The sequence below is a fragment of the Chiroxiphia lanceolata genome, chromosome 15 (assembly GCF_009829145.1).
Source record: "Chiroxiphia lanceolata isolate bChiLan1 chromosome 15, bChiLan1.pri, whole genome shotgun sequence".
Taxonomy (NCBI): Eukaryota; Metazoa; Chordata; class Aves; order Passeriformes; family Pipridae; genus Chiroxiphia; species Chiroxiphia lanceolata.
In genome coordinates, this window is record NC_045651.1 from 13,579,108 (window position 1) to 13,593,280 (window position 14,173).

The following is a 14,173-nucleotide window of genomic DNA, read 5'->3' on the forward strand; positions in this document are numbered from 1 at the left end:
TATTTTGATTAAAAAAAGTACCCCAGGTTCTCAAGTTTCTAAGAAAATTGTATTTACTTGAACCATCTCGCAGAGAAATAGCTTACTGCACATGGAAATCAGCTGAATAGGAAATTACTTTATAGAATCCTTTGCAAAATTCCCTGAACTTAACTCTAATTTAAAATTTGTTTTTCATTTGTTCAGTGTCAAAAGGCAAGTAGTGCTGCTGCAGTAATTTAAATCTCTGCCTTGAGGAGCACAATCCAAGTTCTTGGGGCACTGTTTCCTCATTAGCCATTCTCCAAAGAACAAACTGACAATAATGGATTTAGTATTCCCAAGATAGGCTGAGTGTACTTTACTGCTATGCCAGCCACTTCACCAAAAATCCTGTAATTTATTTGGTGAAGGAAGGCAGTGTGTGTGAATGGCCAACTTGAAGGCGTTTGTCCCCATGATGAATTTATTATCAGAATGTGAATTTTTAAACAGCAAGCAACAGAAACTAAAATTTACTCTACCTGCTATAAAATCCAGAGATAAAAAAGAGATCAAGAATAAAATCAACTTGCAGTTGTGAATGAGGCTTTAGGTTAATTCTCAGCGTAGGGTGCATGTTCACCTCATTACTGAGTGCTGTCCAAGGCTTTCTGTATTCTCCATGTCTTTAAGTGTTCTATCAACTATCAAAACCAAAATGAAGTCACAGACTACCAGGAATATTCATTTTCTCCACAGAGAAGAAATTCATTTGCACTCTTCAAAGGGAAAGGATCAGGGAGGAACCACCTAAAAGAAACTGGAGAAGCAGATATCCCCTGGCTTTTATCACTCCTCATGTACACCCTTTTCTTCAGATGTCCCCAAATTTCACTTGAGTGCTGAAAACAAATTAAAACTATTATCTCTGTGGTGTCTTCTGTTGAACAGAATCCATCACTCACAACCCAGAAAGACAATGACACAGAAGCTTTCCAGACAACTTCACCTACAAGTGAGTTTTACAAGACTCATCTACTCTGAAACTGAAAACAAGATGAACGCACAGCAGGTAATTCTAATTTTAGGAGCTCATTTGACATCATGGTAAGTTATCTTCAACTTTGTCATTTGTACAAGTGCTGCCAAAGAAAGACAAATGCCTTTCAGAAGCATTTGGACTCTGCTTGAAAAATGGGAGACCTGGTAAGTGAACCCTTCCCCCAAAAAAATAAATCACAAAGCACTGCAGCTAAACCAAGCAGAAAGCTAAAACCTGATCTCAGAACAAGTCAGGACAGATCCAGGAAGAGGAATACCTGATGACAAGGGTTACTTAAAGTAACAGCGATAAAATTTACTTCCAGTCATTATTAGATCTCCAGACCTATTTCCAGTTTATCTGCCCTTAGCTTCTTGGAGAACAAAAGAAAACCTAAACATCTGTCATTGCACACAACCAACGGGGGGAACTTCACCACGGATATCCCTGTCGATGGGTTGCACTGAGGACTGGTTGGTTGTTTTATGAGTCACCTGGGTTAAATCACTGGATGTGAGTTCCAAAGATCTGATGCCACCCTGACCAAGGCCTGACACATCCACAGAACATGTGCAGGGCACTGCACCAAGACAAGCAACTGAGAGGGAGATACCAGAGCACAGACAAACACATAATGCAGAAGGTGTGGTTCCTTTGGGGTCATCATGACAAGACATGCAAAACTCATACTCCTTACAGTTATATTTCTTTTGTTTTTACTCCCTGGTCTAAATCACCTTGATGCCTAGACCTGTTCCAGATATCTGTTGCAACCTGGTTTTGCCTCCATTTTCCTCAATGTCAAAGCAAACAGTGTTCCTGAGTCTCTCCATAAAGAAGTTTGAATATCAGCAGAAGAGTCCGTGGGCCCACACAAATCACTTGGTCACCATCATCACCAAGACAGATGACAGCAAAGCAAAGAAGTTCTTTCCCTGGGAAAAGCAGTTTTCAGACCCTTCAACAGGAATAGCTGTGAAGATTCTTTATCTTATATACACATAGATTCATCTGCTTTCTTGATCTTAAGCACAGTCATCCTTCTTCCCTAACCCGAAGTAGTGCCAGGAGAGCAAGTGGGGACAAAATAAGACAAGTCTAGATGCCTTTGGTATAAAAAAGATCAATCTTACAGGCAAGGGAAACACCATGTGAGAGAGTCATATCTCTTACAGAGCCCATTTCCATTTCTAAGGGAACCAGGAGGCCGACAGCCTCTAGACTTAACCCACAGATGCCAGGAGATGATTCTGCCTCCTGCTCTTTGTCCTGTTTCCAGTAAAAAAAAAAAAAAAAAAAAATCAAGGAAACACCATTGCTTTCCTGCTATGTGGGTCCTGTTAACACTCCCAGGCTGGAGCTCCTCCTCTGGTCTGTCAGCACACTGGGGGCTGGAAAAGCACAGTGACAGAGGCTCATCCATGTGGGGATAAATGTCAAGAGGGAAAGTAAAGTGTGGAGCCAGCAAGCAGCAGGCAGGAAACACTGCATGGAATCATGTCCCCAGGAATCTCCATGAGTTGAAATCAGAGCCTGTTATTAATCTAGCTAGACACTGAGACCCAGGAGCTGGAGCAAATCTGATTAAATTCCCACTGTACCAATGGCTAGAAGCCAAACAGGTCTTTCTTTTCTTCTGATTGGTAACCCAAAGGATATTTCTGTCTGCTTCACTAAGTAAACATACTGCTTTAAAACAAATAAAAACAGGAGATCGGAAACATCAGGTAAATTTTAGTATGGCAGTGAGGTCCTTTGAGATGCAACCCAAACTAAGAAAAAGTTATTTCCTAGCCTGGTGGGGTTTCAGTAGTGGTGGAGAAAGCAGTCCATTTCACCTCTACCCTTCCAACATGGGATGTGAGGAGTCCTTGAACAGATTAAAGGCAGCTTAAAAGAGGTTAAAAGTGACTCTTTGCCATGGGGAGTTTTGCAAAGCACAGGATAGATAAACAAAACAGAACCTAAAGAAGAAAAATCCCATTACACCAGGACAATAGAGAAGAAAACAATATGCTAGATCATTTAGGAGAGCTAAGTTTTCATTTCAATTCTCAGAAGCTGATGAGGAGCTGACAAAGTGCCTGAGACCATTCCTTCCCACCCCAACCACCATGCTCAGCACCCTGTGAGCACAGCTGGAGCTGCAATAGGTAACTACTAAATGCTCCTTACCTGCCCTGGCCTTGATGGCTCTGGTATTTGCCAAACCTCTTTGCGAAATCAAATGTCAAAAAATAAAAAAAAAAAAAAATCAAATAAAACAAAGATAAAAAGGAAAAAAATAATAAATCAAAGCCAAAAAAACCCAAACAAAAAAAGCCCAAAAAACACAGAGATGTTCCTTAAAAGCCAACAGCAACACATATCAACTGCCAGCCAAGCAGATCTTCCACGAGATGGAGATTTAAGTCACGTTACGCTTGCCCTGTCAAGGGAGACGATTTCAGAGACTTCTTAAAAAGACAGCAATTCGGGTTAAAAATATTGAAATAAACCAAAACGTATCAGCGCTTTAAAGGTTAACAGCCTCTGCTGAACAACATGCGTTTATCCAACCACGTCCTAGAGTAGTTTTTTCAGCCCCGAGACCAATGAGCACAGCTAAGAGGAGGGCCTTGGGATGGTGGAGAGGCTGAGTTACCCCCTCCCCTCTGCTTTCCCTCATCTCCACCTCCCCCTCTTTTTTTTTTCTTTTTCCTTTTTTTTTTTAGTTTAGTAAATTAATGCAGCAAGAAACTCCCAAGATCTGGCGAGTCCTAGCAGGGGAGAGAGGGCAGAGGGGAAATGAGATGCATTAGGAGGACAGTGAGCCACTTTCTTTCCGAGCACAATGGAAGTGCTTCCCAAGAAACTTCCCCTTCACTCCCCTCCGCTCTAGCCCTGAGCAATGGGACACCTTCCCTACAGCAGCAATAACTTATTCGGGAGGAAAAAAGCCCAGGAAGCAGGAATCAACAGCATCCAAACGGCGGGCAGGAAAGCGACACAACCGGGACTGCAGCACGGCTCCACACTGACAAATTCCTGTGGATGTAATTAGGAAGACACCCCGGCCAGCAGCGGAGATTAAACCCTGGGGTTCTTGAGGGTCTTCGCGCCCCCCCAACTCCCATCTCACCCCCGCCACCCCGATGGCAAACCTACACCCGCTGCGCCTCCCGCTCTCGCCAGCCTGATGTCCGGAGCGACATCCCGCTGAAGGGAGGTCTCGGCGCGGGCAGCCCGGTGCTCCGGCCCCAGCAGCACTGCAGTGGCGGTGGCGGGGGCCCCGGCGGAGGAGGGACGAGCCGAGGCGGCGGCGGAGCGGGGCCGCTCTCCGCGGTGCTGGGCGGGCGCGCTCCGGGCGCTGTCCGGGTGCTGAGCGGGGCCCGCCGCTCTCCGCGGTGCTGAGCGGACCCTCCCGGCCGCGCCCCGGCCCCGGCAGGGGGGGTTCGCTTCCCCCCCACCGATTCTTCCCCAAGTGCCGGGTTACTTTATTGGCCAACCCCACCGGCCCACCCCTCACGGAGTACAAAAAAAAAAAAACAACACCAAACCAAAACAACAACAACAAAAACCACCATCAACAACAGCAAACAGCGAGAGCTGGAAAAATGTGCAACGTCAACGCGCTCGGAGTCTACGTGTGGGAGACGATCGTTTTCTTCAGGTAAGGCTCGGCTTTACGTGAGGAGTGTGTACGGGCTGGAGCGCCGTGCCCAGCCCGAGCTCGGGCACAGCCCCCGGGCACAGCCTCGGCTCAGGACAGCCGCGTTCCGCCTTCCCCCAGCTGCCTTTCGGCCTCCCCCCGGTTCCCCCGAGCCTGGCTCGCGCACAGCCCCTGGGCTCGGGACTTTCCGCGGCTTTGGGAGTTACTCCGTTTAATTAGCACCGCAATCTCGCCAACCGCAGTGCTGAAAACACCGACCCCGGCTGCTTGCAAAGTGACAGCTAGTGGCGGCTGGCAATGCTGCACTTGAATTTGCCCGGGTAAATATTCCCACCTCGCCCCCTCCCCATTCTTCACATTGCAGGTGAGTTCTGTGGGATGCTTTCACTGCTCATCTGTGAGGGCTCACCCTCTATCCTCAGCTTGCTCTGTTCCAAAGTCACAGAAAGCAAAGAAATTATCTCCTTCCTTCTCAACTTTTTTTCTTTTACATTGCTTTGAGTATTCTTCCCTTGCAGAATATAAGAGAAAGCCAAAGGGGACGTGGGGAGCTTTTTGCAGTTATATTCATTATTACCCAGCTGTATTTTGACTGTGGTTTAGATGTGTTCAGTTTCTCTTTAAGGCTAAAGATAGAAGGAACAGCTTTAGTCTTAAAGAACTGTTTCATGTCCATCTATCCTTGCAGTGCTTTTATTAAATGGACAAAAAAATACTGGAAGATAGAAGCTCCTATATTTGCACAAAAGATGCAGCCTGCCTGTAGCAAGTGAGAGATGCCAAATACAATTGGAGAAAAAAACCTCTGTCACGACCTGAACTTGTTCATCAGTCTTAGACTTCATTTCAGTTGCGTGGCTCTTACTTCTGCATTTTAGCAAAGTGTCATGTTGTAGTTTAATGGGAAAACACAGGCGTTATTTGCATACACATCACCAGTATAATACTTACCTTATGATTCACAGTAGCAGACCTGCTGATACTGGCCAGACTTTTCTAGCTAGCATTCTCTTTCCTTTTGAACACTAAAGTCTTTCCAGGTATAAAAATCGAGATATCCCCACTTTTTCTGTAACTCCACAAGAAATCAGAGACAGCAAGATTGCAACATGAACCCAAAGCATTTAATGTTTAGGTAAGCCAAAAAATAAATTCTAGAAATAACTAAAATCATCAATCTCTGAAAAGCAATGTCCAACACCGGATACTTCAGAGTCATCCTTTCTCATCTTGTGACACTCAGACACAAGTGTATCACAGCACTACACAATATAGTGAGGTGGATTGAAAGGGAGAACACGTATGTGTCAATAAACTCTTAGTTAAAAACAGTGTTGAAGCACTGGGTAAAAAAAAAAAAAAAAAAAAGCCCCCAAACAAACAAACAAGATTAAACAGCACAGATGCTAGAAAGCAAAAGGAAAATAAATTAAAAGAGTCTTTTCAGGTTTGCATTTCCTATGGCCCTGGCATTGAAGCCTCTGTCCAGGTCTCCTCTGAACAGACTGAACAAGTGAAATTGATACCCACTTGTGCATCACTCAACACATGTGAGCACTTACAGGTTCTCAGCACATCAAGTACAGTCCTGGGCACTCAAAACCTTGGTAAACAAGTCACTTCAGATTCTAATGAAAAGGTTCATAATATCATGAATTATATACATGCACATGTGGTATATATGATTAGGTCATATTGCATACAAAAGGTATTTCTGGAAGTTTAGTTTTCCCCGAATTAACATTTAAGAACATTTGAAAATGCTTTAATTCAATTGTTGGGGGAGGATGAAATCAAATTGCTTTATATATTGCAATCATTTTCCAAGTAGGAAAAAAATAATAATTAAAAAAAAAATAAATCAGTAATTCCTGCTTAGAACTGACTCTACACAATGTTTTTCCTTTTTTTTTCCCTCTCCCGCTTTGTGTTACATGTTCAATTTATTACAGGCCAAAAATCTACCAGCCTTTCTGGTCCAGGAATAGCTTTGCTATTTCAGCTTCAGTAAAAGAAGTTTATTCATTAACAGTCATTCATAAATTTAGCATGCCAATTACTCAGTCATACACAATGTTTAACAAACCCAAATCTGATAATCCAATAATCCATAAGAGAAGTATGCACAGCTTTAAATGACAGAGTGCACCATGCTTTACTGTCAGCCTGTCAAAAATATTGTGGAAAGAGAATCCATTATGTGTTAGTACATGTACCACACAAATATTTAAAAAAAAAATAAGAATCCAATGTTCCAAGGAAAATTATATACAGTCAATATAGGAAATAAGACTAGATTTGCTGCTTAACAAAATCTTCCTCCACCAGCCTTTTAAAAAACAAGACCCTGTGGGAAAGAGTAACAGCTGGTGTGTGAATGCAAACATTATGGTATTGCCAATATGATATTTGTTTCTGTTACAGTTGGGATGTTTTAGAAGGAGTTTGTGATACGTGGCTTATTCCGACATGCCTTTCTTTATGGAAGAGCACTTCCCATTCTGCTACCTGCCTCCTCAGACTGCAGTCACTTGGCTGTGACTAAGGCATTTACTGAGAACCTGGATAGAGGCAGCGATGGAAGCTGGGTTGGGGTGGGAGATGAAGGCTGAGAGGTTGCTTGACCAAGCTTTCCTTACAGATATCTCAGTAGGGCAAAATCCTATTTCTTTAAAATAAATTGGACAATATTCACACAGGGATTTCCAGATGTTCTGATTGTATCTCTGGAGACATGTACCATCATTCTCCCAAAGTCACTGCACATTCAATTGTGAATTCCCTCAGGCAGAACAAAATGTTCCCCTATCCCGTGATGATCTTGCCTGAACTTTCTGTTGTACCATCACATTTTAATAGCTGTAGTGGTCCAGAAACACCACTGCATAAACTGGGGGTAGGAATGCACCTTGTACAAGTTAAGGCATAAAAGATACCCAGAACTGACTCTTTACCCAACTGGACACTGCTGAAATTTGAAGTTCTTTAGGTCTGATTTTTGTCCTAATTGCACTTCTGCACATCAGGAATCTGCAGCACGACCTTCACTGAATCAAGATCAGAGCTGGCCCCTTCTGAACAGCAATCTGTCAGCAAGCAGGAGTGATTCAAGGCTACTGCTCCAAGTGAGTCACAGGCTAAAACTTGCTGCCAGCCTCAGTCCCTACTGGATTGCTCCAACTGGCATGTTTATATTCCCTTCTGTCAGTAACAGAGTTCTTAATTTCTAGTTTTCAAAACAATAAGAAGGTGCCATTGTAAATATGATACCTCTTAACTTTTGGGAGAGGAAAGACACTCTTTCCTAAGACAGCCTTGACAAGTTAGGGTGACTGAAGAGCTGCTGGTTTCAGCCCCTCAAAAATATCACAAGAGGAAAGGCAGGTGAAGAAAAAGGAGTATAACATGCACCATATCTCTAAGGCTCCTGCTATAGCTCTGCAGTGCCAGGTAACATCTCAGAGCTGCCTGAGTGAAGCACCAACCAGAGACTTCCAGAGTCACAAGCGAAACAGCATAGCAGATATTCTCAACACTTAAAGAATATTTTCCTCATGCTTACTAAAATCTATTCGAAGTTGTGCCTTACGACCTGTTGTGCTCTGCCGAGCCTGTCATCTCCTCCACAAAATTAAAATGATTTAGCAAAGTCTTGGACTAGATGGCTCTGAGGGTACTCTTCAGTTGCTTTGGTCTGCAACCTTTAATAGGCCCATTAGAGACCCCACTAAAAGGGTTACACATCTAAGGTTTGAAAGTGTGACAATGTAGACAATTCTAGAAGCCTTTATAAATCATTCTGGAAAGAAAAATTAATTTGGTGTCATCACAGTAAAAGAACAAAATGTCTGGGACCCTGCCTTCTGCAGGGACTTTAATACATCCAGCCAGCCATCCTAATTCTCTTGCATTTTAGGCAATTAAGACAAATCAACGTAAAGTATGCAAAACATTTTCTGACAGCCTGACCTTAACCTTCTTCTCCAAACAGCTGTCTTAAACAACTCCAGAACTGCTATTTGGATAGTTCAGAACAAAAGAAAGGCTCCACAAATGTCTGGGCAAAAAACCCAGCCTCCCTCCTTCACCCCTTATGTTGGGTACAAAGAGCAGAAAAACACTAAATAATCAACTTGCTTACCAAAAACATTACAAAACAACGTTGCAGTTTCTCCCACGCACTAATAAAACACACTTTGTCTCCAAGGCGCTGGTGCTGTTGCAGATTTTAGGTAATACAAACTGTCTGTCCACCTTGGCTCACTCTGAACATTACCCTACACTGCAGCAAGTCCCACTGGCAGAACACAAACTTACTGTGCAAATATCTCAGGGGAGCTGCTTCCGGAAGGAGATTGATACGTGGAGGGAATGGGGGGATCCTACCCTTACATGTAAGGGCACTACAGAGACTTCCTTCAAGAACAAGAATTCAGACATGGGAATTTGGTCCCCCCTTATTTCTCTTCTCTCATGAAAGAGGAGTTGGAGACCCTTAGGTGTGAAGCAAGTCAGAAGCAAAGGGCCCTCTGACTCCAAGTGCCCCAGATTTAACAGCACAGCCTAAAGGCTACAAAGTTCACTGTTACTGACCAAGTGATTCCAGGTTGAGAGGAAAGAACTTGTAAGCAACAGCCCAGGGCAGTTCCCTGGTCTTGGGCAAACACATTTCTTGTTTGCTTACAAAATTCATCTCACCAAATCCTCATGAGCTGACCCGGATAGAAAAGGATCCCAGCATCTGAATTAAGAAGTTAATCAATGTCCAAAATTAAATTACTTTATTATCCCAGCCCCGACCAGCAATCATTCATCTGTAATAGAAAACCAGCAGATAGGTCTGTTCTCATTTCATCCCAGCATGCAGGTTAAAAGGACTCTCCCAATTGCAGTGTCAAGAACAAGATGTCAGACCACTTAATGAATATGATTTTTATTTAGGTACTGATGAAAGATAAGGGTCTTAAAAAGTAACTCATGCTTTAAAAATCATAACATCCAAATCAAACCCGCAACATTTAATTATGTTAAATTACATCACCTATTTTCACTTGCTCATTTCCTATAACCTGGAGCTTTTCTGAGAATCCCAAAGTGGCCAGTATTAGGACAGCAGATAAGCTGTTAACAAATTTTCACTTCCATCTGGTTTATTTCCCTGTATCAGCTCTCACTGTTGTGACACATTAAATCAGGGTCTCACTATTTCCAGTAAATTACCCCTTTGCTCTCATTACTGGGCATACTTTCTACTGACCTTTATCTATCAGCAAGAGCACAAATTATATCTATTCTTATGAATTATGGTTATACTTGTGCACATCACACCATTCAAGAAAAAGGGCTCATCAAACCCTTTCACCTGCTAAAAATGTCCTTCCAGCATACCCACCCCAACATGGTATGATTCAATTTTTTGATTGACAAAAGATGTCATTCCAAGAACTTTTTATAATTTCAGTCAAAAACAAACAAACAAAACCCCAAAACAAACAAACAAAAACTCCAAACAAAAACTGTCACCACAATAAAACCCAACACCAACCTGGGATAAATGAAGCAAAAAGGAAGAAGGGAGAAAAGCAGGAATTTTTCCTGCTGCTCCACTGCAAGGCACTGGAAGGATCGTTAGCAGCCGTGACCAGACGACTCAACACCAGACTGGCTGCTGACTCCCAGACCTGCTTGCACAGCCCAGAAAAGAGCAACTTTTACATTGAACTCAGCATAATAAAATCTTGCTAATCCAGCAGGTCAGTTCCCCTTAAAGTGACAAAAATAAAATTGACTTGTTTCCCTCACCCTTCCCCCAAAGTATCCAAACAATTTACATTTGTGTTTACAAAGCCGGACAACAGAAACCATTTCCCTCCAGCAGAGGTGGTTTGCATTGCTATTTCTTAGCCAAGATGATTGGTCGGTGCAAAATGGTGCTCCCTTCACCTCTTGGGAAACTACTGATATGCTTTAGCTGATCTAGTCCTGGAGGTCTGCATGGTTTGATCCCACTGGTGCAATAGATGACATACACATCTGCAAGCTGCTCTTAAAACTCCCTGATACTTCAGAAGACTGAGGCACAGAAACTGAAAAAACAGAAATATAGCTTCTGTCCCCCCAGTAAGACCAAAGCCCAGAGAGGGCCTGCAGAGAACAGAAATAGATAGAGACAGATGCACCCATCATTACATATGCTGAGCACTCCCCATTATGCAGACAATTGTTCCATCCATATATTGCACCATGGTAAGCTGCTGATTTGGGGGCTGCACCACATCTGGCTGGTACATAGACAAAATTGGCATCCTGTAAATACATCTCTGCTGGATCTAAGTGCCAGTGAGAAAAGCAGGGGAAATCTTAATTTACCAAACCCCATGAAATTTGGACTTTGAAAGGGAGGGGAAAACAAAAGAACACACTTTTACATCCCTGCTTTCCTCATGATTTGTCCCTCTTCATCCTTTCACTAAGGCTCATGGCCCACTAGGAAAAAAAATTGGGAAAAAAACAACAAGACAAAAAACCCCAAAGCCTGAGCAGACAGCCAGGGAACTCTCTAGTTTTCATCAGTGCCTCATTGCGAGGTGGGTGAAGAGGGAACACACTACCAAGAGGTTGCCAACACAAGGAGTGTCGCATGCCTGGAACAGCAGGGCTTGCAGTGCAATCAATCATCGCGCAGGCTGCCTTCAGAGCAGAGCCACCGACAGCAGCTCCCCTCGGTGCCTGCCCTGCCAGCAATGCCTGCGACCACTCGCCCAGAATGCAAATCCCGCCCCCCCTCCACCCCCGCCAGGGCTGGAGCAAACACACAAATCAATTAAACAGCCCCAGAAGTGGGATCGGTGGTGGATCAGACCACTATCGCGCGCGTGTGGTTCAGCAGCAAAATGCAGCTGAGCCAGGAAACGTGCAGAAAATCCAGCCAAAACCATGGATTTCTCACCTTTGCGTTATTTCCCTTTATTTCTTTTTTTATTCTTTTATTTCAGCCGATACCAGTAAAAAAATATGCATTGTACAAAGCCCGAAGCACAGACCCCCTCCTCCCCTCTTTTATGGGGCAGTTAAAAAACCTGAAAGCACAAAAGAGTCAGCTTTTATCAGTACCCTTTAAAAAATCATTAGCTCCAAATGTCCTTATTGGTGCCAAGAGTCCCCGTGCAAGATGGATTCAGTCCCCCATTACAGCAGGATCTGTTCACCACAGGTATTACCCCAGTGGCAAGTAGAGAAACTCTGGGTTTCTGGGTGAGGGACTCTTTTCTTATCTTGTAAGAATTGTGAACCCGGGCTGTGGACAGAAAAAGTGACTTTCTATGGGGTATATCCTGTCTTTTGTTTGCTCCCAGTGCTTTCAGACAAAAACGTGACTTTCTATGGGGTATATCCTGTCTTTTGTTTGCTCCCAGTGCTTTCACCCTCTGAGCAGGGCATTAGCTATTGGCATACCCACACACAACTGAGACTTTTTCGCTGCACCACATCTCCCAACATCTCATTTACAAACCAAAATGTGTTATCCCACCTCTCCTGACACCTCATGTGCCTGAGAATTGCAAGCATTGTCCAGCTTCCAGCCCCATCCATTACACCCTGACACAGAGCCCTGGGCTTTGGAATCATCTCCCAGCAGGGTGGCTGACAAAATACCAGCCTCAAACACAACGTGCTCTCCTGCACCAGGGTTGGAAAGATGGAGTTTGTTTGGTCAGGGAGCTGAACAAACCAAAGAGGGCAGCTGGAGTGGGGAGGAGAAGAGCCCTCCTGGGCAGAGGACCCAGGGCTCAGTCATTAATTCCAGAAGTTACGTTTCATTACAGTTCATGAATAAACTGATAAATGGCACAGGAATCACAGACAGTACAGAGGGAATATTCAACTCTAGCGGGGTATTTGTGTTGCAATGCCAACAACTAATTCCATCAGAAAATACCAAAATGAGCTCTCTTGTCACACAACTCATTTTACACAGCACAAAGTATGCACATCAGAGAACTCCAGTCTTACTATGAGACCTACGATTTTGTAGGTAGGTTACAGGGGTTAGCTCAGGTGGCCTTTTCAAAGGATCTGGAGCAAAAAGTTTCACTTCAGAAGATAAAACCCACTCTGCACTGCATGTCATATCTCATCTCTTTTAAAAGAATTTTATTCATATTGCTTCTGATTTAGGGAAAAAAAAGTTACAATATCCTCACCCAATCTTAACGAGTAGCATAAATCCTTAAACTAAAACTAATTTTTAAAGAGCTGCCATAGTGAGCTATTTGAACTGATGGAAATGCAACTGATAGTGAGACTGCAGAGCTATAGATAGAAGAGCATCCACGATTTCTTGTAATTCTCTGACACTTGTCTGGTCTGTGATCTAAAACCTTCTGACGTCAATTGAGGTTCCCACCACAGTTCTCTGTCCAAACACTAAATCAAGAGCACACCAGTAAAGAGAATATTGTTATCTAGATTATGAAGCCTCATCTCGTAAAGACATTTTCCCCCTTTATCTACTGCATTCAGGAGGGCTGTCTATGCATAACTTTAAGTATCTGACTAGCCCCCCTGACTATAAAAGGAATATTCAGTGTGTGTGAAGCCAGACACATGCTTTTGTCTTTGCAGGGATTTTTTTTCCCCTTTGTTTTTCAACAAAAAAAAAAAAAAATGCAATTATAACTTTCTTTTTCTCTGTAAACCCTTCAGTACATGCACAGGTAAGAGTCAATGCTGGTGTTTGCTGGGTTTATTTCTCAAGTGATTAAAACCCAAGCTTTGACTTGTGCTTCTCCGTTGTTTGAATTTTGTTTTCAAACCTGTCTCAGTGGCTTAGGATCACACATATCCAGAAAGTCACAACGTGTGCTCCAAGAGCTGTAGATGCTTCTGGAAGAGGGAATTGAGTTGAGAACGTCACTAGAGAGAATGCCTGTGGCTTGAAAACAAATTTAACAAACACTTTATTTTTTTTTTTTTAATGTGCAATAATCAAGAGCGATCACTCAACAACAATCCTTGTAAGAGCAGAGATCTGCCATGCAACTGAGCACTATTTCCATGCAATTCACTGGTCTCCCTGTGCTCTTCCCATCTCAGCTATACACATCGGGTAGATTTCTCCCCCCTCAGCCAATTGTCTAATCATTTATTATTTTCTTGTTGCTCTGTCCAGGCAGCGTCAGCAAATGTTCCAAGTGCTGGTGTCTTTCCACAGAGTTAATCAGTGTAATTGGGATGGTTTATAGTTCTGGACAGGGTGTTTTGCCATATGGCAAAGGAGCCGTGGGCTGCAGGAATGTGGCAGTGGAACACAGAGACATCAGATTGCTGCAGTCTGAAGAGATTTTTCTCACTTCAGTAAAGTTGTTGCAGCTTTCCTTGGATAGGAATGATCACAGAGGGTTAATTCCCTGAGATCTATGGAAAAGTGCCTCCCAGTTCTTCTCCTCCTGTACAGCCACAGGGACCAGTGGCAACACGGGTTGTGCTGGACATTTGAGAGTGTTCTGGGATCCTTT

At 43.4% G+C, this 14,173-nt stretch overlaps 1 protein-coding gene across 5 annotated transcripts in view; it reads left to right on the forward strand.

Annotated features, from left to right (window-relative positions):
- Positions 1-3,712: 3,712 nt before the first annotated feature.
- The window catches only part of GLRA1 (glycine receptor alpha 1), a 47,251-nt gene continuing 36,790 nt past the window's right edge, over positions 3,713-14,173 (forward strand). For all 5 annotated transcript variants that reach the window (XM_032703109.1, XM_032703113.1, XM_032703110.1 and 2 more), the window contains exon 1: positions 3,713-4,655. In XM_032703109.1, coding sequence (XP_032559000.1) covers positions 4,600-4,655 — 56 coding nt within the window. In that variant the 5' untranslated portion in view covers positions 3,713-4,599. The remainder of the gene's footprint in view (positions 4,656-14,173) is intronic.